This window comes from Temnothorax curvispinosus, unplaced genomic scaffold (assembly GCF_003070985.1).
Source record: "Temnothorax curvispinosus isolate PA1 unplaced genomic scaffold, ASM307098v1 QBEX01001462.1, whole genome shotgun sequence".
NCBI lineage: Eukaryota > Metazoa > Arthropoda > Insecta > Hymenoptera > Formicidae > Temnothorax > Temnothorax curvispinosus.
This window is the reverse complement of record NW_020211242.1, coordinates 33,172-56,927: the sequence shown is the minus strand read 5'-3', so window position 1 is coordinate 56,927 and position 23,756 is coordinate 33,172. Positions and strand designations below refer to the sequence as shown.

Below are 23,756 nucleotides of genomic sequence, written 5' to 3'. Positions count from 1 at the left end.
CAGCCGACTCGGCCGTAGAGGTGTTACAAAAATACGAGCGGCCGGCCGGTTCAGGGTTAAGGGGACAATACTTCACGATGGAATTTTTCCAGGCGGCTCGGATATCCGCGAAACTCGCCGTCGTAGCTTATACGTCCGCGGGCGTGCACGGCAATTATTACGGCGAAGTAGCCTGCATGAGTTATGGGAGAGATCTGCATTCTGCGGACCCTCCCCATAGGCTCTATTTCATATCGAGTGTTTAAATCTCCGCCCTCCACGGGTCCAGGTGTCTGTTGCGTCTCTCTCTCTCTCTTTCTTTCTCCTTCTCTCTATCTCTCTCCCTCTAAACCCCGCTGCTGCCCTACCCTCTTATCACGTGTATTTCTGTGACCGCTAGAATCCGCCCTCGGGACATCGCTCGCGAGGCGCCATGATTAAGATTTTTCACCGGTACCCTTGAATTAGAGTCCGGTTTCGAGCGCGAGAATATTTCACGGTGGATTTTTCCGTCGCGGTACCCCGTCGGAGCACGCGAGGGGCACCGATCAAGATTTAGATTCGCGTTCTGTATCACGGGGTGAGCATTTCGCGCGCGCGCGAGCGCTCGAGTCGGAGCCGCCTCCCGGGAGATAAGTCGATAGCAAGCGAGAAAAGGAACTTAGTTAGATATGAACTGGACATTTATCCAGAATATGACGCCTCGAAATTAGCAACGAATGGCCGCAATCATTCATGCTTCGCAATTGGCAATTATCTTGAGGAGAAAAAAGGGATAATGAAGAAACACTTACCACTGGTCGAGCTGTACTCGCCGATGTATCGCCTCGTCAAGTACCGCACAACCACAGCTGCAACAGAAAGAGAAAAAGGAATTGATTAGCTACAAAAAGGATCTCGTAAATAATCGTAATTGCAATTAATGAATCTGATAGTACGTCTATACGGAATCGTAATTACAAGTATAAATAATAGAAGAAAGCGCATTTTCGTTCTGTAGCATAGAAGGACGCGCGCCCAATGCGCATCAGGTGTCGAAACGCCATTAACTTATTTTCAATATTAATAAAGAAACCATAAATATCGGGGAACGGGTTTTCTTGTGGGTTGCCGGTTGATAAATTTCTTGCATCATAAATTCCGTTTCGTTGCGGCGCGAAACGCGGCCTAAGATTCAACATGCTGACGACGGTCCTCGCATCGTCTCGCCGTTGTCGTTCGAATCTCGCAAGACTTATTGAGTACATAGATCCGTACCGCTCCGTACTCGTAGGTACATCGTTTATAAATCTGTCGTCGAGTCCAGCCTGACGACGACGACGACGACGACGACGAAAGGAAAGAGGAAATATCACGAAGAGAAGAGAGGAGAGGTAAAGACACGCGAGAGCAGAAACGGAATATAGAGAACTTCATTCGTGAGCTATTTGCTGAGATGAGAGATAGAGTGCATATCTTCGAAATATCTCCGTGCAGCTGGACAACGATATTTCAACGCAGCAGATTCAACGCGCGCTTGCGGAAAGTCGATGGACCAGCGGGAATTAATCCCTTCAGAGAAGGAAATTTTTTTTAAAAGGATTACATGTTACTATTAACGCGTAAATATTGCGCGAGTATTTTATATATAATTTTACCAAAGAAATTATAGATATCCCATAGATAAGTATCTCTACTTCTTATTTTGTTATATTTCGCACATAAACACTAAGTTAGTACGATAAAATTATCAGTACAATGAAAAATCAAAAATCACGCTGCTATAATTAAGTATCTTGCACATTTGCGACAAATTAAAAATAAGAAACTTCTGTATTTTCAACGGACCATGCAAAGACATCCGGATCATCACCGTGCCAAGTGACTCGGTAATCGAGTGAAGACACATTCTCTCTTGGAAATGACTGTCATCAAATTGAGGCAACGTCGCGCGTAATCCTATACAGGCCGCGCGAACCGGAGTAATTGATGTGGACACGAGAATGTTGCTCGTAATGCCTAATAGCCCCAACACAGTAATCTGTGCCAAGCGCCCGGGTCTAATGAAAGCACGTTCTCCTGCATCCGCGCTCAAGTCCAAACGCGAGGGAAACCCGATACTCGTGCCAGATACAATGTGTTTATAAAATGCTTATCTTTCGTAGGGTCAACTCGGGTGAACGATGACAATATAGCGGGCCCGAGACGGGTTGTACTTATGAAGAAATAACCGATGACTTACGCAGAATGTGAGATGTTGCTGTAGATAATATCCTTGAGAAAGAATAATCTCTCCCTCCCCTCCTATTAAATGACAAAATTTTAAAACGTGTTAGTCAAAATCTCCAAAATAAAATAATATAGGTCTTTCGACCGATAACGCAAGTGACCACGTACAAAATAAAAAAGAAAAAGGGAGAGAGAGAAAACGGGGAGGAGAGAAGAACGAAACAGGAAGAAGAGAACAAAGAAGAAGAATAAAAAAGAAGCCGATTAAGTCACCTGGGGAGAATTGTGTGTAATGTGGAAGATGCAACGGTACGAGCAAAACGCAGCCATTCGCGGTGCCATTCGCCGACGTGCGATGCCAGCGCAGGGTTCTATAGATAGATCGTTGGTGGATAAGCCGCTTGGTGGACGTAAGAAAATAGTAATTACGGCCACGATCGCTGTGGATAGGAGGGGACACAGAAAGAGTGAGAAGAACGAGAGAGAGAGAGAGAGAGAGAGAGAGAGAGAGAGAGAGAGAAAAGAACGGGGGATGAGAAGACAAAAAGGATGGTAAGGCACGTGATCAACCAAACGCATCCTCTTGCATTGTCGAAATTTTCTCTTCACCCCAAAAATTCAACACAATCTTTTATTGGAACAAATTTCACTCATTGTCATCTTGACCTGTTAACTTTATATCTCTTACCGCAGATCGAATTTTCGACACATAATTTTTTTGAGTTGTCACTGATTGAGCAATAAGAATTGTGTACAACATATAATTATTTAAAAAACGAGTTTTATTTATCATGTCAAGAAAGAAAAGAAGAATAATGTGTTATTGGCTGAAAAACATTTGTCTTGTCAAGACCTCAAAATAACGGAAAATGTAATTTTTCTAAAAAATAAAATATTAAATCGCAACTTAATCATGTAATGTAGAAAGTGTTCTATATTTAAAACATCAAAAAGGTAATAAAAGCCTCAGATTGATCCTGCAGAAAAGAAACTCGTTGAAGCGCGGCTTCCACGAGCTACTATTCTGTCCGCTTTTCTTGTGACACGGCAATAAAGCAAGTCGTTTAGACCAAATGAATTTATGAACACGTCTCGGCTTGAGTAGCGGACCTCCAATTGCCTCTTCAATAAGCGTTAATGCAGATAAATGGCTGTAGATAACAATCTCACGTTTCTCGCGTGACCATAATTCTTTTCATGATTCCTCACTGTCAGCAGTTTTTGCGAAATTTACTTCTCGTTGAAGAAAGCTCCAATTTATTCGCAAAAATATCCGATTCAAATACTATATACACGCTACTGATATTTTTGCGAAAAAAATCAAGTTTCTATTACACAATTAGTACCGAAATTCAAATTCAAATTCCAAGAGTTTCCAAGCAAGATCTTCGTTTCCTTTATCGTGAAAGAGTTGCGGTTACGTTATTTTGCGTGTACACGATGTTCTTTCGAGATCACCGCGTACGTCGGGCGGAGGTGCGATAATGCGAGGGAAGAAATGTTACCGCGTATAAATTCGGTATCCAGAATCGAACACCGCGGGCAACAAGACGGATGTATCGGATGTCCAGATCTTACAACCTGCCGCCGCTGCAACCGTGCGGGAATTTTCGTGGCGCGCAGCGACTTCCCTTTCCCCCCTCGCGCACGTAGAATGATATCCGATAACGTGCACGGAGGTCCTTATTATACCCAGCGGGGTCCCACGAGGGACTTTTAGGGATTCGCTCCCGTCGAGATATCCCTCTTTCCCATCGCCGCTGCCGCCGCGTGAGAATGCACCGTTTTCATCGCAAAAAGTGGAACAGACGACATTGTCGCGCGTTTTACCGCAATCGCGATCGTACGTGGCAGCGAAACGCGCGAATGCAGAAGCTAATCACAATTAAATATGATCACGCACAAAAAAATGCAATAAATCCCGACTTGGAACAATGCCAGTCCGTAACATTCCGAGAATGTGGACGCGATCGAGCAACGCAGCTCTTTATTTAAAGATCCAAAAATCTCATGATCGAAGATTTTCAGAGAAATCCGACATTACTAGATCTAGCATCTTAGAAGGATATAATCGATAATGTGAGAAAGATGCAATTTCGAAAATAATGGCGACTCAACGACGCGATGGTTCGTGGGTGATTGGTTCATTCCGGTGACTTAACAATGTGAAGCAACGTGATGCAAAATTGGTGAGCAGAGGAAGAAGGAGAATCACATGGACGAGATCAGAATAAAACGAAGAGCGCGCCTTTATTAAGGTGACCGGTCCTAGCGGTTATATTAATAGGATTTATTCGAGGTCGGCGAACCTCGCCTTATCGCCGTTCGTTTGCTCGCTTTGTATGCGTCGCGCGACTGTCGAGTTAACTAATGCAACGTATTATTCCGCGGACTATGCGTATTCATCTTAACGGCACTTTCATTCAATGCGTTGCGTCGGTGCGCTATTAGACAACGCCGCGCAGAAATTACACGCTGCACGACGACGCGGTATTAGTATCGTCCTCCATAATCAACGTCCTTCCGACATGATTCAATATTTCACGACGTTGCGCCATAATCGACCTGCGCATCTCTTTTCGCCGTCGTATATTTATTCGCGAATGGATATCGGTTTCGACGCGACATCAATCACAGCATGTTCTCGTATTCTGAGGAAATCAATATATTGGTTCCGTAGATTTATTCTTCGCTGTCCGAGATTCGGTTCAATTCCGTGCAAAATCAACGCGCGAAACCTTCCTCTTATCATTAAATCATAATGACGAAGTAACATTGCACGATTTGATTATATAAATTTCTTGCAATCTCAAGCAAAAAAATTTCACAAAATTAACACGGAGATTATCGATGAATTCAATTAATCATGATTTCTTTGTTGGAATTTCGAGGCGCTGATAATAGAGATAACGAAAATAAATGAGAGTTATATCCCCTTACACGACAATGAAGCAAAATCAAAAGACAGAAAAGAAGATTCACCTGATTTGCCGACTCTGGGGCCGCCGAGGACGACCACCTTGATCCTGTTTACGTTTGTCATCAGCTGCGTGGGCTAAGTGTCATTCGGGCTGGGCTGGCATCACACATCGCTCCTTCGCGGCGGATGTACCAATTACATCACTTTGCACTTTACCGCCGTATTCACATCTCCTCTGGTCCTCGACAGGACACCGACACTCTCGCGCGCACAAAAGGGCCCGGAGTCCTTTTCGAGCACACGCGATAATCGCGACACACTTACGGAATTAATTACTGTAACGAACGGTCAATTATCTGCTCGAGTCATCACCGCTCAATTCCGCGGCGATGTAATTATCGATCGCTAATTAATCTCTGGTACGCTCCATTAAGTTCTCTCCCGTTTCCGTAAAAAGAGCGAAAGAGAGAAATTGCGAGGAAAACAAACGAGTCTTGTTCCAGTGTTTGAGAAGGATTACATAGATCAAACAGAATTGATAATTATAGCGCGCAGTGTTAGAGCACAAAGATATTTTCGAAAAGGAACAGCAAGAGCCCCTTCTCTCGCTCTCCGTTCTTCGTTCCCGATCCAGATATTTAATCGACGGTTATCGATTAATCGTCAGCTGAAGTCGTCACCGCTCAGATACGGAGCTATTAATGGCAGCGTTAATTGGAACCTTCCCTGCTAATTCCCGGCGAGTCAGTGGGAAATCGTGGCGATGGCCGGTGAACGGGCGGCCGACGCGCTCGGTCCCGCGCGTCGTTTTCTACCTGGCGAACGAACGTAACCGCGATTACGAGCGTCCGTCTGGCACGTAGGAGCGCGCGCGACTCTTCCCTCGCGCGCGAGATCCTTAACGCGCGTTAAGGCGATAAAACCGCGCGTTGAGTAACACAGAGCTCCCTTTTCCAGCCGCGCGACGTTCTTGCGTAACTCTTGCGATTCACTTGGAAGCTCCGAATCGAGCGCGCTCGTGCTCCTTTTCCAAGGCAGCAGCCGCGATTGTCAACCTCGCGTACGTCTTTCGTCCAGGAATCACAGCCTGCCCCCCTCGACGAGCGCGACTGTTTATCAACGTCGCTATCTTATCGCAATTTCCCGGTATTTTGAAGACGACGAGTCTCACATTAGTGATGTAGCTTTATTTATTCTTATTATTCCCTCTCGTTGCTTTTCTCTCTCCACGGTGAGACTCCAAAGAAGCTTTTGTCTCGGGGAAAATCTTTGTGCTCGGCTGTTCTCCAACTATTCGGTGATTATTCAATTGTGTATTCGATCGGAGTTAACACCGTTCCCTTCACTTATCACTTCCGAACGATTAATAACACTACTTGCAATATTTATTTTTTTACAAGCGGAAGCCGAGGATTTGAGCTGATCCGCAACTGTCAACTCTCTCTTTCTCTTTCTCCGTCTTTTTCTCAGCAAGTGTCAATGCCTCACAGCTTTACGCACTAATTAACTGTAACTCCAGCTTCTCTTTATCGCGCAAGAACGCGAAGAAAGTTGGCGCTTCCTCTTCTCTCTCGGCTTCTTTTAAAATCTCGCGTTCTTCCTCTCCTTACACCGGACATCGAACTCGATGGCTCGATTCAGAATTACGAAGCAGCCGGTCCTCCTTTTTCGCACCTTTCGAAAGCAAGGGTGACTTCCGAACGAGCCTGGTTCGCTCGCTCGCTCGCTCGCTCGTCCCGCGGCGGCCGACGCTGCGCTGCGAATAACAACACAAGCAGCGATTCAAGAAATGCCGTCTCTCTGGTTCCATTTATAACGGGTCGTCGGCCTTCCTCCGCGTCTTCTAGCTTGGCGCCGCCGACACGTCGGCGATTACGAAAAAAGGACAGGCACGCACGCACGCACGAACGCATGCACGCACACCGATGCATACCTACACGCTTCTCGCTCGCGCGCGAAAACGACGGCAGACGACGACCGCGAGAAAAGTAGGATGCATCCATCCCCCGCGGCGACGTGCAACGTTTTTGTTTTTGCCATTTTTTTGCTGAATGCCTAATGAGCTAATTTTAACGTTTCGAGAGAGGTGGCGGGTTTAATTTTGAATGAAAGATTAAGTCATTTCGGAGCACGCGTCCGTTGTCGTAAGTTTAACTATTGGAGCATTTGATTCTTTTCTCCCAACTACGTGACTGTGTTTGCTAAGCAAAAAAAAAACTCTCCCGACGAAAGAAAGTTATTGTAAGAATAAACTCTCCTCAAAAGTTGCGGTTTCGCAATTGAGGTACTTTCAATCGATGCCGCCGATATGGCAAAAACTATCCAGATACTCTACGTTTATAATTAATCACAATAAAAAATCTAAACAGTAATCAATACGACAAACAAGCAAATAATATAGCGGAAAGTAACAGAGGGAAAAACGGGGAAGCAATCAACGTAGCGGGGAAATAATTAATGGAGGAACAATTAACGATAATGGCGGAGTAATAAACATAACGGCGGTATATGACAATATTTCGCCGTAACGGAGAAATAATTGATACCCAGGGTGATGAAACACGCGCGAAAAATCCCCCGAACGTCTTACGCGCCGACAATCGCAAAATCGTCACCTCTCGCCTCTCATTCTCGCCTCTGCGACGCTTTAAATCACACCTAGATTAGATAACGCGTCCGTGTATCACGTATTAAACCTCATTATCTTCCAGGGCGCATCGCGACGATATTATTCACGAGAAATTCTTTTCACGCGGCCTTATCGCGAAACTCGTCCCAATGTTGACTAACAAAGCACGATCGTAAATTGCTGCAACGCGTGCTAAATTAAATGAGAATAGAACAAATTTACAACTCGAATTATACATTTAAATAATAAACTTGCGATCGTGTCTATTACGCGAGAAATTTCCAATATTAACCGGGTGCGATATAACAGAAACACGATCGAAGTAAAATCATGAATGAGTTAGAAAAAGAATCCCCTAAATGTCCATTCAAAATGCAAGAACAATTCGCCGAAATACGTGATCATAACACGTTTAACCGATATATGTTTATTAATCGTAATATAGCATATTCCTAAATAAACCGCAATTCAGCGTTTTCGAAGAGACAACAAATATGAAGTCATCGATAATACAATAAGAATCACTCGATGCGGCGAATAAATTTTGAAAATACACTCTATTGCAAAATCATATTTTGGTCGTGCTAAACTGTTTTCGCAGGGCTATCCCGTTCTACATCCTTCATCCTTTCATCCTTGAAATAAACAGAATTGAATCAAGTAACCTTTAAATATACCAAAACAAATTAAATCAAATTTTTATATCGAATAATGTTAAATGGAAGAAAATTATATTCATCAAGTAAAACGACACGGGCGAGAATAATCTCGTGTAATTGATTCGTTCAAATATCTCGCAGTCATGCGATTAATTAAATTTTTTAGTTTCGTCCTTATCTACCTACTTAAATTTCGGCATGTGTCACAAATGTTTCTGCTCATCGGCCGCGCAAGTGGGAAATCAGCTCGTTGCTCGCGATAGAGAATCGTAATCGGAAACCGGGGTATCGGTTTCCTTGCACGTAGCAAGTCTACGGCGTGTAAATACTAGGTGCGCAGATGCGCTACTTGTTTATTTGACGAGATTCTCTTCAGAGAATTAATCGCGCGATGTGCCTTGCGAAGATTCCATTTTCTGTCTTATAGTGTCTTCTGAAAATTCTACCGATCAACGTCGATTAATGATAATTATAATCAACTAAATTGTACCTATCAGTTTTCTTTATAGTAAAAGTGCTTAACAGTGAGAACTATTACCTAGAAGAAGAATTGGTTAAGGCGCGGTGAGAATTAATCAACGTTGGAAGAATCGAGTTATAATTACGTTATCCGTGTCGGAATAATATTCGCGCATGCAATTTCAATTAAACGTATCCGAGGTTTATGTATAAATTCATTCTGTCGATTAACAGCGAGTCGCGAGTCGCGTTAATCGCATCGAGGAAGGCCGATGACTCGTGGATTAAATAATACATTTCTCCACACACACCAACACACACACACACTTGCTGAACGTTCTACTATCAAGATATAGGTACTTTCAACGAATTGCACGCCAGCATATCCGATATCAATTAAGTCATGGTTACGCGCATTAATAAGGAAATTAACTTTTGCAATTGACTTTAGGGATCAACTGATGACCTTTGAGCCCTGACAAAAGGTGAACCGAAGTCTCTTGGTGAATCTCTCTCTGGGCGGAATAATTACCTGGAATATTCTCAACGATTACACTTGCACAACTATACGGTTGGAGCTTGGCAGTTCGAATTCAGCAATCAAAAATCGATTAAGACTCGCCGATCGCGGCTCGATACTGCCGTGGCACGTCAAGCCGCCGATAAATGTTTAGAAACCCGAGAGCACGTTATTGAATGCCGAACTCTCCTAACGCATCGAGCACCACTCCGCGATTTCAGGATCACGTCTCGCGATACTCGTGTGTCCACAACTTGACGGTCCGAGTTCGCACTGAACAAGTTCGACAACGATGATCGGCGCGAGAAACGCGCACGATTATCGAAGCATGTATAGATAAGAGATCGTGAACTCCGAAAAGCTATGTGCAATTTTCCGGAGTAGTATCGCGGATCAGTTTCGCGAATTTCGAACGGGCGCACCACGGATCGTGGGCACTTGACGTGGAGGAGTACGCGCAGGCGAGAGAGAAAGAGAGTAAAAACACACGCGGCGCACAATCTCGCAGCACTCTCCACTCAGCGAGCGCTCGCCGGCGAATGCGCGGCGCTCGCGGCCGCCTCGTCTAATATGCACTTGGCTGCGCTCGCTCACCGGGACGACCGGGACCGGCGCGGCGGCGGCGGCACGGCGGCGACCCGACGATCACGAAGACGACGACGACGACGACGACGACGACGACTGCACGCCTCTTTCATTCGTCGCGTACTGCTGCGCTTCGCGTTGCGTCGCGTCGCGTTACGATGAGGCTGCGAGCCGACTGCCGTGTTAACAGGCAAGCGTACGCGAGCGCGTGTCTGCGAGAGGAAGAGGAGGAAGAGGCTGCGTCGGGAAAAAGGGGAGAATACTGCTCTCGTGCCGCGAGACGCGCGGCGCCGACGAAGGTGGAAATGCGAGTTTATCCTCGTTAGACGCGCGTTGCATGGGGCTCGCTATTCACCGCGTGGCCGTTCCACGGATCGTAACGCGAATCGACACGCGTAATTTCTTAGTTTTGTAGGCTGCAGAATTTTAGAGGCATAGAAATGCGAGATGCGTCGACAGAAATGAGAATTCTAGTTTTTTCTTCTTTTTTTTTTTTAAGAACATCATATTATACGAGTGTGAATAATAAGGCCTCTTCTGTTTAGCTAAACTTCTCTTTCACGGCTCATCTTTCCTCTTTTTCTTTTCACGTTGGAAACCTATAGATCAGAACACCAGAACAGGCCTATAGTTTTGGTTGCAGAATTTTGGAGGCATAGAGAAATGCGAGATGTGTCGACAGAAATAAGAATTCTAATTCATCTTCTTTTTAACCCTAGAGAGGTAATATGAATTTTCTCATACGTGAAAGGCCAAGCGGGGTATTAAATTACCCCAAACTTGTACCGCGTGTATAATGTTTCTATTTGTTGTTAGACAACTTTTTAATAGATAATTTTGTTTGTTCTTTAATAGAGAAGACGATAGTAGTCATCAATTTGCGGTAGTAAAAAAAACAGTAAAAAAATTTCGAAAAACAAAACAGAACCAAAAATTGGGCTGAAATGACTTTTTTAATAAAAAATGCTGTAGTTTTTCATAAAATTCACCGATTTTAAAAAATCCAACGAATTTTGAAAGACGAATAGACAACCTTCAAGGGCATGTAAGCAACTTTTTCATTTCTTACAAAAAACATATTTCTTTGAACGTCTGAAGTAGAGGAAATGACGAAAAACTGTCGGATGGGAAAAATCGCAAAAAATGGAAAGTAAAACAGATTCTGTCGATTATTATTTATTTGAAAGGTAGTCAAAAGTTATAAAAGTATATGGAAACAGTAAAATTAACTCCACAAAAACTTTACAAAGTTTTAATCAGTTGCTGTGCAAGAACAGCAAAAATGAAATAATTGGCCGAATCTTAAAGAATTATCAATATATGAAACAGGGGTAGAATTTTCCGGGGAGTGCTATAAAATGTATAATTTTTTATTACCGATTTTCACAAAATTTTAAAATATATTTTACTGTGATAAAAGTCGAACGTAAACGTTAAGTAGGGGTACTACGTTACCCCAAACGATTTTCTTTTTCGGTCACAGCTGCTGCACGGATCTAACACACTCGCTTAATGACGGAGATCGACTGCCGGATGACTAAACTAAATTATGGTTAGGGTCTCAGTATGAAAACTAATCTTCCTAAGTCAGGGGCGTAATTTGAATTTCGCGTGGGGCAACGTATTACCCCACATTACCTTTCTAGGGTTAAGAAGAATCATATTAGAATCATATTAGGCGAGTGTAAACCGGTCAAAGCATAAAGTTTCCCTTGCAGACATTTTAATACACGCGTTTTTAATATTTGAAAAGAATCGCGAGATTTTTAAGACTTCAAGACGCGATGTGCGTCGTCGTTCGGCGTTTTCTTCCATGGAAAAATTTTATCCCCCAGGTATTACTTATCGATCGTTACGAAGGAAGGTCCGAGTCGCAGTCGCGTAGAAAATCAACAACTCCACGTATCCGTGGTAACTCGATGAATCAAAGGGCGCGTCAGCGGGGGACAACCGTCAGGGTCGTGAGATCAGAGTAGTAATTGGAGGTGATTGGCATGCGCTCTTGGATCCAACAAATCCGGTTCGATCTCTGCTCACAACCGCTGCTCAACACTCGACCGTTGTCTCCGTCGTATACGTGGAACGTGAAACGAAGGTAACCTGCGTACAATTTGCGGCGTAATCTTCGGATCGTCTCTCCTTCCCTTCCCCGCGTTCGTTATCATGGGCAACGAGAAGGAGGTGGATATCATTAGCGTCGCGCGGAGATCCGAGAAGAAGACTCTGCTCGAGAGATACAACATACCGGTGGAACACTTCACGTACGAATTTATATCGCAGTGCACCGACGGGAGAACACTGGAGCGCATCGTTCTCGTCTTGCGGTGAGTATAGTTCCTCGAGAAACGCCGGAAACTCAGGAGGGGCGAGGAACAGACGTTCGTGTTAACGCCAATTGATTACCATCGTTATCTATTTTATCTTGCGCACTGACGTTAAAAAATTTTCCCTCAACGTCTGCCAATCAGGTTTGCGAGACTGGCCTTCCTCGAAAGGCCTCTCTTTACGCGAAATATTATTAACTCCATCTTGACGCTTCCTATTTTGTGCGTTACCTCTCTCGGCTAATCCTCAGTACATTATGATAATTACAGTACATACTGACAATTTTTAATCCCCCGCGCTAATCGTCAGCGAGATTTGCAACCCTACTGCTTAAAACGCCATTAAACCCGTTATTTTCCGGCATGTTTATTAACGATTCGTCATAAACATCTCCGCATGCGGTTTTAATACCAGTTCTGGGGAAGAGGGAGAGTATCCAGATTTGACGAAGCACGCGGAGGAGCGCCTCGCTAGGATTAAACCGACGAGCGCAGTTCTGAGGAAGGTGGAGGCAGTTTTGAGACGAAATATGTTAAATGTGGACGAACGGCAGGAAATCGACGACGACATGAGCAATTGGGCGTGCGAGATGCAATCGCGCGAGAAAGATTTAGAAGAGGGGAAAGCCATCCTTGCCAACGAGCCCTGTCTGCAACCGGAAATTCGAAAGATTAAAACTAATGACACAAAAGTATGTCAATATAATAATCAAAGTACAGAGATATACATTTTATTAAGATATCAATGTCTTTCGTTTCAAATTCGTATTTTACGACAATATTGTATATTATATTTTTGTGTTAATTTATTAATTCTTAAAGTATCGAATTACAAGCAATTATTGGTACAAAACTAAATGTAAATTTATTATGCATACTGTACGTAAGAGAGTAATGTAGAATTGTTTATAATTCGCGCGTCGCGTTTTAAGGATAAGAAGATGAAGATGAACGAGAAAAAACGCGATAAGCCCAAACGAATCGCCGCGTGTGACTATGAGGCTTGGAATAAATACGACGTCGACACGGAAATAAACAGGATAGACCTGCAGGACGAGCGGCGGCAGACCGAAATGAAGGAAATCCAGGAACAGCGAAAGGAACTGGATAAAATAAATGAGATGGCACATAAAATGACAGTTAATAAACGTACGTTCGTAAAGTAACATCTTTAAAGTCACGACGGTTAATTAACATTGCAAAGAACTGTCAAATAGACTGTTAATTTACAAGGTGTCTCAGATAATCCGTACATCTCGTTTCTCTCATTTAATTTTGATAGAATTTGTAATCTCGATTCTCCATTAATTTTAATCGGAATTAAATCCTCCCCCCTTGGAATTAGATCTACTAAAGCTCTTAATCTATTAGTTTCATTAACCGGAACGGAAATAAACGTAATGGCGGAGCAGGAAAGAGAAAAGGGGAACGAAGCCTTCAGAGCGGCTGATTACGGGGAAGCTCTTCGGCATTACAACGCCAGCATCGACGTAGACTCGAATCTAAATGCCTACAATAATCGCGCTATGACATGTAAGCGAACTCATTCTTTTATAATTGTATATTCTGATTAAAATGAATTAATAATTATACGCAATAAAACAGCTAAAGATAATTCGAGTTTTTGTATTTTTGTTTGCAATATGTAATTCCTTCTAAATTATTAAACAATAAAAAAAAGATCAATTAAAAAATTAAAAATTGTATTACCGCTAATAGAGATAGGATACATTGTGCTTTTTCAATTCAATGTTCGTCAAAATATCGCGTAATTCTGTGTTGCATAATAAGATGAGCCAATATGTTGCGTTCAGTTATAAAGCTGCAGCGTTACGAGGAGGCGCTTAACGACTGCAACACGGTGCTCACTATGGATTACAGAAATATCAAAGCACTCCTTCGCCGGGCATTATCCCTGGAACATCTCGAAAGGCCGCACGAGGTATAAAAATTAATGCACGTAACATTCGTATTAATTTACCATCTATATTTAATGCCCAAATAAATTTCGCGGCTGAATAAATACTGATTGTGAGTCATCCATTGACTTTATGTGAATAAATTTGAAAACGTAATAAATTTATTGCGAAAAAATTGACTACAACATTTGAAAGAAACTTTAATTAAAAGATTTCTTATTTAGATTCCTCATAAGTACATTTCGTAATTCTCGTGTATAATCACTGATATATTATTTTATATAGGCTTTAGCGGATTACGAAGCTTCTTTAAAATTGGAGCCAACTAACAAAGTGGCAATATCCGGTGTGAACAAGTTGAGAAAACCATGTGACTCGAGGAAAATAAGGTAGAAATATATTCAACCATTAAATATTCAATATTGTATACCATAATTTTTATCGAGCGGATTCAAACCAATAAATTTCAGAGCCTTGAGATAATATAGCACGTTACTTATTATACATTTGCAACTGCGATTAGAATAATACTGACAATTTATAAAGATCCGGCCATTACGTTACTGTCATTAAATTTCTGACTACGTTCTCGCAGGATGAAGATCGAAGATATGAGCGACGACGACGAAAACAAGGGGGAGCGTATAAAGACGGAGAGAACTGCGAGAGCGAACAGCATTGAGTGTCCGAAACTGCGTGTTAACAACGATATATGTTATTGCGACAGAGCGCCAGGCTCGTCGCGAAGCATCGCTACGAAGCCGCACTTTAAAGCGAGTTACTGCGTGGAAGCTGAGAGCAACAAAGCAGTCGCGGCAGCATCAGCATCAGCAGCAGTAGCGGATGCCGCGGCAAATAAAAGGAACGAGAAAACAACACGCGACTCATCGAGCGGCGATAAATTATCACCTGTTGCGAGGGATTTCGGTGCCAGAAATAAAACGACGAGATCGCAAGACGCCGTCAGGAGCGACGATATTTTCACGATTTCGCGCGAGTCATTTCCCGGGCCGCGTGGCGCAAAGGGTAGACTGGAAAAGTCGATTTTTTCATGCGTGTCGTCGCCCATGGGTAAAACGAAGCCGTCCACGGTCATCATCGAAGAGCTTCCGTGCGACGAGGCGTACGAGAAACCAATGGCGGCGAAGGTGGAAACAAAGAAAGAAACGAGCCTGGTAAAAGAAAAAAGTGCATTAACAAAGAAATCCTGTACGAATAACAATAAGGAATCGATCTCTCTCGAAAAAGAGAGCAAGATTAAAATGAGCTTAACGCCCAGCAAAATTCCGGCGGTTGACAAGTGTGAGAAATCGAGGAAAACTGTCAATTCTAGCGAAACAAAGGTGGAAGCGGTGGAAGTAAAGAAAAAGACGAAAGAAGAGAGAAATGCGCCGCTAAGCAAAAAATCAACCGCAGACAAGAGTAATAAAAAGTTAATTTCTCCTGAAAAGAAAGGCAAGACTAAAGTGGGTACATCAGACAAAATTATAGCTAACGAGTGTCGGAAAGATAGCACATTGGAAATGGATCTTCGGGTATAATTTCAGATTTCGGAATACAATATGTAACTTTGTGTTTTTCCTTATATGTTTGCAAATTCTCGAACGGTCATTATCGAAGTAATTGCAAAAAAATTAAACTTGTTATAAGTCATACGAAAAAATAATAAAAAGTACAAAGTAATAAAAAAAGATTAAATAAAAAGAGAATGAAAGATAGAAGATATATTTCATGCAATTTGTTTCAGAAATTAGACAACATCGAATCTCCTTACGAATTTCTACGTTTGTGGCAATCTCTGAAAGACGACGTTAGTCTGGAGTTACGCGCGAAACTTTTGCGATGCATAGCACACGAGGACATGAATAAAAGTAAGTTTTACAAAGTGATATTGATCGCAATGCTGATATCAATAATTAAATATTTGCAATTGCGATGCAAGAATTCGTTGTTTTGCCTATTGACCGTTTATTTTAGTGTTTATATATTCAAATAATTATTAAATTATTCTTAACATATTTTACACTTTAAAGGAATTTGTAGTTCCATAATCCATAATTCACATACGTTTTAAAATAGGATTCTATTTGTAATTTTATATGCCGTGTATTTTAATATATATTTGACGATTCGACGTCCTAATTTTTCAAATGTTTCACGTTATATGGTACGTAAAAATCGTAAATTCCATTTTGAACTCCGACACAAGTGTCAGAAAGCGCAAAAGTGTGGTCTAAGGTTCAAAAAATTCATTTTAATTTGCAGTCATAGGCAACAAATTGGACGCGGCAATGCTCAGTCTCATTTTGCGTTGCTTGGACCAACAATTCTGCACGCCGAAAGATACAGAGTTGCTCGCGAGTCTGCTGTACTCCCTAAGTCAACTGAGTCGATTTTCCATCATTATCATGTTCATGGATTCCAAAGATAAGCAAGGTAATATAAAAACAAAACTGAAATTAACAGCTAGGCGACGTGTTCAATTGCCGTGATTTTGATCAAATTAGACGCAAGGCAACTTATTTTCAGAGTCCAGCTGATTCGATTCCCATGATTTCGACCAAACTCTGAGATTAGCTTGATCGACAATTAAAATTTAACCAGAATTGAGTCAGAATTGCTTAAAGCAAAATTTCTGCATAATTCAATATCTCTAATCATTTTCTCATAAAAAAATTAACAATTCTATGCCCATGTTAACTAAAATAGTATAGATATTACTTGATAAGTTATCGATTAAATTAATCACAGTTTAGTTGAAGTCTTAAATATTTTAGATATTCAGATTCACGGTTTTACGTATTCAAATAAATATATTTAAATATGACACGCCTCTATTTAAGTACTGTCATAGACTCGTAGATGTAAGTTTCTAAACAGATATATTCAGATATATCTATCAACGTAGACGCTATTACATAAATATAAATACCTGTATAAGATGCGTATAGATGTTGTTTTACAGCCTTGAGAAACATATTACGTTTCCTGGAAAAGGAGGATTCACCCAGGGTCTCACAATTACGTCAGATTTACGTTACTTGAAGACGTTGCCATCATCAAACGTACGTATACGTTAACCCTGGTTAACGTATATATTTGATTATTTAACAAAAAAAAACAGAATACAAATTTGATACTCAGAAATACAAGAGCACTCACCGTATCGAGCAGAGTATCGTCGGCGAAGAGCGGCGACTCCCGTACTCGTCGACGGTATCGTTCCATACGAATTCTCCTCGACGAACGACAATCGCGTCGAAATTCGCGTTCAATTAACACCGAAATGATCGTCCACCTCCGATCCGGCGTTCCCGACGCGCGACATTTTCTCACCGGCGTGAAAATCCAAAATGTAGGTACTTCCACTTGTCATGGCGGCGGACGCCGAGCGATCGCGAGAATGCGCGGATCACGAGCGCGCCGAGAAACGTAATCGCCGATCGCGATCGCGCGGATCGATCGACACCACACCGTTCCCGTCGTCGCACCCGACGACGCCGACACTCGGAATCCGTCCCGGGACGGGTGAACGAGACGCGGAAACGCGGAGCGATCGCGAGACTCGGCCGCGGCACCGGAGTCGCTCGACGCGAACTGTAACCGACACGCTCGCGGCAGTCGCGCAAAAAACGCGGGTCACGTGATGACGCGCGGGGGCACCCCGCGCGCGCGATAAAATTTATGATATATTTTCCTCGAATGGTTGAAATATCGTTGAAAACACCGATACCGTCGAAAACGGATTACGACGTACGTACTGTGCGGTACCTCGCTCGACAATTGGCGATTCGCGAATTTCACGATGCGAAAAACAATGTCGAAGTATCTAACGGCGCAAAATTTGATTGTGGGTGTGTGTGACTCGTCTAACTTCACGTTTCTCTCGCGGCGCGGTAAACTCGTCGTTTCAATTAATCGAATATTCGGGTATAAAGGTGCATTTTCACGTTGACGCTCGACGCTCATTTTCAGCAAGCAAAAATCTTCTGAAATAATATATTATATATATGTATATATATATGGAGGGGTAAAAGTCATAGTGGTGTAAGTCAATTTTTTTTAAATTTTTTCTCGCGTGGATAGATGCAATCTATACAATATATAAATTGCATATATGCACATAAAAAAATATTTTTAAAAATTTGACTTACACCACTGTGGTTTTTACCCTTCCATATATATGTATATATAGATTATAGATATCTCCATAAAATATTATTGCTTGAAAATATTACTTTAAAGTAATATCTCATGAATTGGCACCTTAAGTTGTAGTTTCTTCGCAATCGGTTCGTGTTAGTTATTCCGATTAATGAATCATGATTATTAGTAGATGTAATCAGTGTTGTTTGTACAATATATGCCACAAATTGAATTGCGATTATTTTATTAATAACGAATGCGATTACGTTCTAATGAATTTCAGATTATAATCTTTAAACGTGATATACTTATACTTAAGAAAGAAAGAAAGAGAGAGGCCAAATAAGTATTTATGTTAAATTTAATTAAGAACTTTTTGTAATAAAAGATATAAGTTCACAATCATGTATACCGTATACACACAATGTTAAGGATATATTATTATAATAATAAAAAAAAAGAAAAAAAAAGAGAGTTGGAGGAGCTGGGATTTGAACCCAGGACTTTCAGCATGCGAAGCAGACACTCTACCACTGAGTTACACCCCCATTTGATAGACCTGTGCTTAAACAGAGAGACATGGAACGCGCCATTTTTTTAAATTGTTTTTTCATAATTATATAAGGTCGAAATGATAAATTATATAACAGTACGTTGTCATATATTGTAAGGTGTTGTTTATTAGCTATTTTTCACGGGAAAAATATGGAATGGTTCTCATTTAGTTACGTCACGTACGTAAAGCGCAATTTAAAGTTCTATATAAAGCTTGAATTTAGTTACTCTCACTATAACATTTTTACATTAAATATTAATTATATTTCTATATTGGCAACATATTAATTTTCAAATTACAATCTAAATAAAATAGAAAAAAATAGCCAGTTTTAACATAATTAAATCTGGCAATCTTCGAATCTTGAAAATGTTAATTTTTCCCGATACCGCGAATTTTTAATGCGAAACTTGATTCAGCAACATTCTCTCATTCATCTCAACTGCACTTTCCACACTTTATTTTTCTCTCTCTTGCTCCCTTGCGAGAATACAATCGCCTATCTCGTTTCAAGTGCCGAGAGCGCGCAACTGGCGTGAACCCGATCGCAAATTCCCGCCGGTTTCCCTCCATCCGGTCCAATCCGCAGCCTCCAATGGAGACGGAGAAAAAGAGCGGCTGTGCAGAGCTGCCAACGACGTTCGCAAATATAAATCCACCACCCTGAGACGATCGCGGCTGATTTTGGCCGGCCTGTTCGCGGCGACGGGCGACATCATCCGCGCCCCGCGGACATGTATTATTGATGCGCTAACCTATGCGACGGAACAACGCTCCCCGTCGCGCGCGCGAGAGAGAGAGATCCGCGTACAGTACCGGTGTAACCGCGCGTGTGTCGCGCCCGGCGATTAAACGCGAGCGTGGAGTGACCGCGCGACCGTCGTCGCGCCGCGCCGAATTGTGCCCCGCCGCCACCGCGCCGCGCGAATCCCGCTCTTTGACGACGACGACGACGACGCTGCTCGGCCACCGACGTGACCGACGTCGCGCCGCAACGAGCGTCTCCCCGCGCGCAGCTGTCATCTCGCGTCGCCCGTCGCCGCCGCCGCAGACGTTCGATCCGGAGTGCGCGCGAGGAGCTGTGAGCTGTGCCTGCGGACCGTGGCCGATCGTCCCTTTCGTGCATGCTGCCCGCGTGCGTCACGATCCCGACCTCTCGTCGACCGCTGCGTCCTCGTCCCGCTGCTCGAACGTAAGTGTCGCTGCGTCAGCCGGACGACTCCACGCTGGAGCAATTTACGCGAGCAATTTCGAGAGTTTTTATCGAGATATGTGACGTATTGATACGCCAATACGTTGTCAGTAGATATGATTGAAATGTCACTGTTGACGTTAGATAAACAAAGGCAAGTTTGCTCTTGGTATGATGTCTTCAACAATTGCCAGCGATTGTTGGAGGCATGAATCAAGAACGGATAATTCATTGAAGGGATATAACCTGATTGGTTGGTAAACAAATGTGTTCCTTTCATGTTATTCAGGATGGAGTGATTTTTGTAATTCTATAATTAAGGCTGTAGAGCGGCTGGATTGTATAAAAAATATGACGAATTATTTACAGAAAAGCAACTGTTGTGATACATGGATGAAACACGAATCGCTAGATGGTAGAGCGTGAAAGATTGGACTGTACCAGGTCCAAGAAAAAGATCAGTGATTTGAGGGAAGAAACGCGACAGTGTCCACCACGGCTTTCACCGAGATGGTTGGATTGGCGGGCGGGGGAAGTCACTTGTATCCCTCGCCCCCCATGCAACCAAATCCCGAGTGTAAATATCGCAGCAATATTAGTTATATTATTTGAATTATTTTTGTATTGATCACTCTCTTACTCTCTTACTTTCTTGGATAACCTATTCATATCTTGAGGAATTTATTTGATACTAATAAATCATCAGCTATTGTATAAAGTTAATTGACTGAAGCTAAATTAGTTGAAGCACTTATGTCCATTTTTATCAACGCAGGTTAATTTTAATCTTGGTTTACCTTACCTGTCTTCTTTTCCTGGTTCTAAGAGTTAGAAAAAGATAGAAAGTAAGTTAAACCGTGATTAAAGTTAATCTACATTGGTAGAAATGGGCATTAATTAGTCAAATTTTTACAAGTTTAATTATTCCAGTTTTAATGATTTTTGTTTCATATATTGTGCTATTTGGAAAAAATAGTTTTGAAATGACATTACTGTATTGTTAAACTAAAATATAGTCTTATTCTTTATGCATTTTTTTAATGCAGTGAGAGAGATGACTGGAATAGCACCTAGTGCTCCAACCAGCGCTGATGCCTGCTTAAGCATTGTGCACTCGTTGATGTGTCATCGTCAAGGTGGTGAGAGCGAAGGTTTCAGCAAACGAGCTATCGAATCGCTGGTGAAGAAACTCAAAGTAAATCCGATATATATTCCTATATCGCTAACATTGTGATGCATCATTTTGAAACAAATATTTTCAATTTTGTTATATCTTCACTTCTGCTATTTGCAGTTATTTTCTACTGTCTTATTTTGTACGTCAAACAGTCGACCGTTGCTTTCGCGAAACAAAGCGAAAGTTGGTCGACCAAAACAACTGCAATTTTTATTTTGGTTGTCAAAAAAGTGTCGCATTAGCATCAGAATCATGAAGATTTTATAAAATTCTGGAACGAGAGCATAAAATCAGGATTTCGTGCCTTCGGCACTATTTATGTTGGTTATATATTCGTTTAGGTTGTTATATATTTGCAAATCTTAAATAAATTCAATCAATCAATGCTCGCAAAATGTGTGGCGCTTCCGATGTTATCTTTGTCGCGCTGTGTTCTTGTGTTAAACGTATATAACAGCAATGTTCAACTCAGTTACTTGTAATTCAATCGTGAACTTTATTGTGTAACAATAGATTTGACTTTAATTCTAATGTGTTCCAATATTCCAATAGACCAATATTCTTTGCATTGACATCATCTAATTTTTTACCGTGACACGAACATATATGACTTTGAAAGAAGAGTACTCTTATTGTATTTTGAAACAATTTTTTACCGATTTTCCATTACATTTCAAAACTACGAAGATTAATGTATGACACACGTGTAATTTAATCAACAGGAGAAGCGTGACGAGTTGGATAGCTTGATCACTGCGATAACTACCAATGGCGCACATCCTAGCAAGTGTGTCACTATTCAAAGAACTTTAGACGGTAGACTGCAAGTGGCAGGACGTAAAGGTTTTCCGCATGTAATCTACGCTCGCATCTGGAGATGGCCGGACTTGCACAAGAACGAACTGAAACACGTGAAATACTGCCAGTTCGCTTTCGACTTGAAATGCGATTCCGTATGCGTGAATCCCTATCACTATGAGCGAGTGGTATCACCAGGCATAGGTATGTTACGATATGTAATCTTGCATTAGAATTTTTTTTATTTTTTAGTACTTGTATTTCATATACGCATATGATATTTTTTACTTCTTTTTTGCGTTTCCCTCCCCTTTTTTCTTATTTTCGCTTTATTATCGTTACGCTCGTTTAATTCTAGTTTAATTCTATCGTTCCCAATCGTCCCTGATTGTAATTGTCCAACGAGATAAAAGTAAATTGTACATCCTGGGGTTAACGAATACAGAATACTAGAGAAAGAAATCATTGATTGTTGTGGTCTTCTTGGTGTCTTGATGGAATGGGTTGGTTTCCCCCGCACAGACCCGTTCTTTACAGACCTATCCGGCCTGACCTTACAATCCGGTGTGGGTGTGGGACCCGGCGGGAGACTGGTTAAGGACGAGTATTCGGTCGGCGGCGGCGGCACGGCTGCCGCGGCAGCCGCCGCCGCGGTCGGATCCGCGATGGACGTGGACGGCGAGATGAATCAGACGATTCAGCATCATCCGCCGGCTCAGCCAACCGCTTCGAACAATGCACAACAGGCCCAGCAGGGCTTTATACCGGGTTTACCACCGCCCAACCCGAGTAAGTTGAATGTGGTAACTGTATCTTCATTTGTGAAGCTTCCACTTTATCGAGAATTTTCATCAATTGGCTTTACACTTGACGTAAATCTGTTTGTAATTAATGTCTGGTGGCTAGATAATAATATACATCGATGAATTGGTACAACGCATTAACGTGTGAACACATTTCTTTATCTAAATATAAGGATGTTAATAAATGAGTAATCCGACAAATCGCAAATTTGGCATGTGATGGTTACGTTTCAGGAAAATTTATGCAGGATACCATCCAACTGTGCTAAAAATATACATACTATTGAATTCAACGCGCTCGATATGATTGTTAATTATTAAAATGATTGCTAACGAGCTAGCCGCTTTCGTTTATTGCTGTCGAATGTAGATTTAGTAGGCAAGAATACGCTTCGCAAATTTCTCTTTTTTGTTGCGTAATACGATTTTTGTTTTGGCTTCATTGTTTTCTTTTCCTTCTGATTGTCCGGCACAGCCAGTACTGAGGGTATATTTAGCGCCGGTGGTGGCGGAAATAATGGTAATCCTCATGCTAAACTGGACGACAATAATTGCCCCAGGCAAACCTGGATTCCTACGCCTCATCACTCGGCGGGCCGTAACATGCATCATCGTACGTATTTCATTGTACACAGCTATTTATTTAAGGAGCTTCCGATTATATGTCGCTGATTAGCCATCGCTCAATGTTGCCAGTGTGCATTTTTCGTAATTCTTAGAATCGAATCAGAGTTTCCCAAATTAAATATAGCGCTTCGCAAAAGAATGAAGTAGTTGTGAAGTAATTGTGTGAGTACGAAAGACGATCTTTGAATTTATTTCACAGAAAACGTAAGATGTATTTGAAAGCGTTTCGGTCAATCGAAATCGTGAGTACAAACA

General features: G+C 42.0%; 2 protein-coding genes, 1 long non-coding RNA gene and 1 other non-coding gene across 10 annotated transcripts in view; 2 read left to right on the top strand and 2 right to left on the bottom strand.

The window, feature by feature from the left end:
• Positions 1-780: 780 nt before the first annotated feature.
• On the bottom strand, positions 781-17,694 carry LOC112463811. Its single transcript, XR_003041843.1, has 3 exons — positions 17,365-17,694; positions 17,135-17,284; positions 781-830 (listed from the first exon to the last, which is right to left on the bottom strand). It is a non-coding gene; the product is annotated as an uncharacterized LOC112463811 (long non-coding RNA).
• On the top strand, positions 11,859-17,247 carry LOC112463774. Its single transcript, XM_025030340.1, has 10 exons — positions 11,859-12,283; positions 12,699-12,975; positions 13,216-13,432; positions 13,655-13,816; positions 14,098-14,225; positions 14,488-14,591; positions 14,798-15,737; positions 15,950-16,073; positions 16,468-16,638; positions 17,168-17,247. Exons 1-10 carry the CDS (start codon positions 12,123-12,125, stop codon positions 17,245-17,247), a joined length of 2,364 nt encoding a protein of 787 aa, XP_024886108.1. The 5' UTR covers positions 11,859-12,122.
• A 1,130-nt stretch (positions 17,695-18,824) lies between the features above and the next one.
• On the bottom strand, positions 18,825-18,896 carry Trnaa-cgc. Its single transcript has one exon. It is a non-coding gene; the product is annotated as a tRNA-Ala (tRNA).
• A 699-nt stretch (positions 18,897-19,595) lies between these two features.
• The window catches only part of LOC112463779 (mothers against decapentaplegic homolog 4), a 9,188-nt gene continuing 5,027 nt past the window's right edge, over positions 19,596-23,756 (top strand). For 3 of the 7 annotated variants that reach the window (XM_025030379.1, XM_025030362.1, XM_025030351.1), the window contains exons 1-6: positions 19,596-20,096; positions 20,466-20,673; positions 21,143-21,291; positions 21,996-22,275; positions 22,594-22,860; positions 23,350-23,487. In XM_025030379.1, the coding sequence (XP_024886147.1) occupies positions 20,607-20,673; positions 21,143-21,291; positions 21,996-22,275; positions 22,594-22,860; positions 23,350-23,487 (901 nt within the window). In that variant the 5' untranslated portion in view covers positions 19,596-20,096; positions 20,466-20,606. Of the gene's footprint in view, positions 20,097-20,225; positions 20,350-20,465; positions 20,674-21,142; positions 21,292-21,995; positions 22,276-22,593; positions 22,861-23,349; positions 23,488-23,756 lie in introns of those variants that run through there. The other 4 variants (XM_025030398.1, XM_025030389.1, XM_025030371.1 and 1 more) reach the window with 3 other exon arrangements.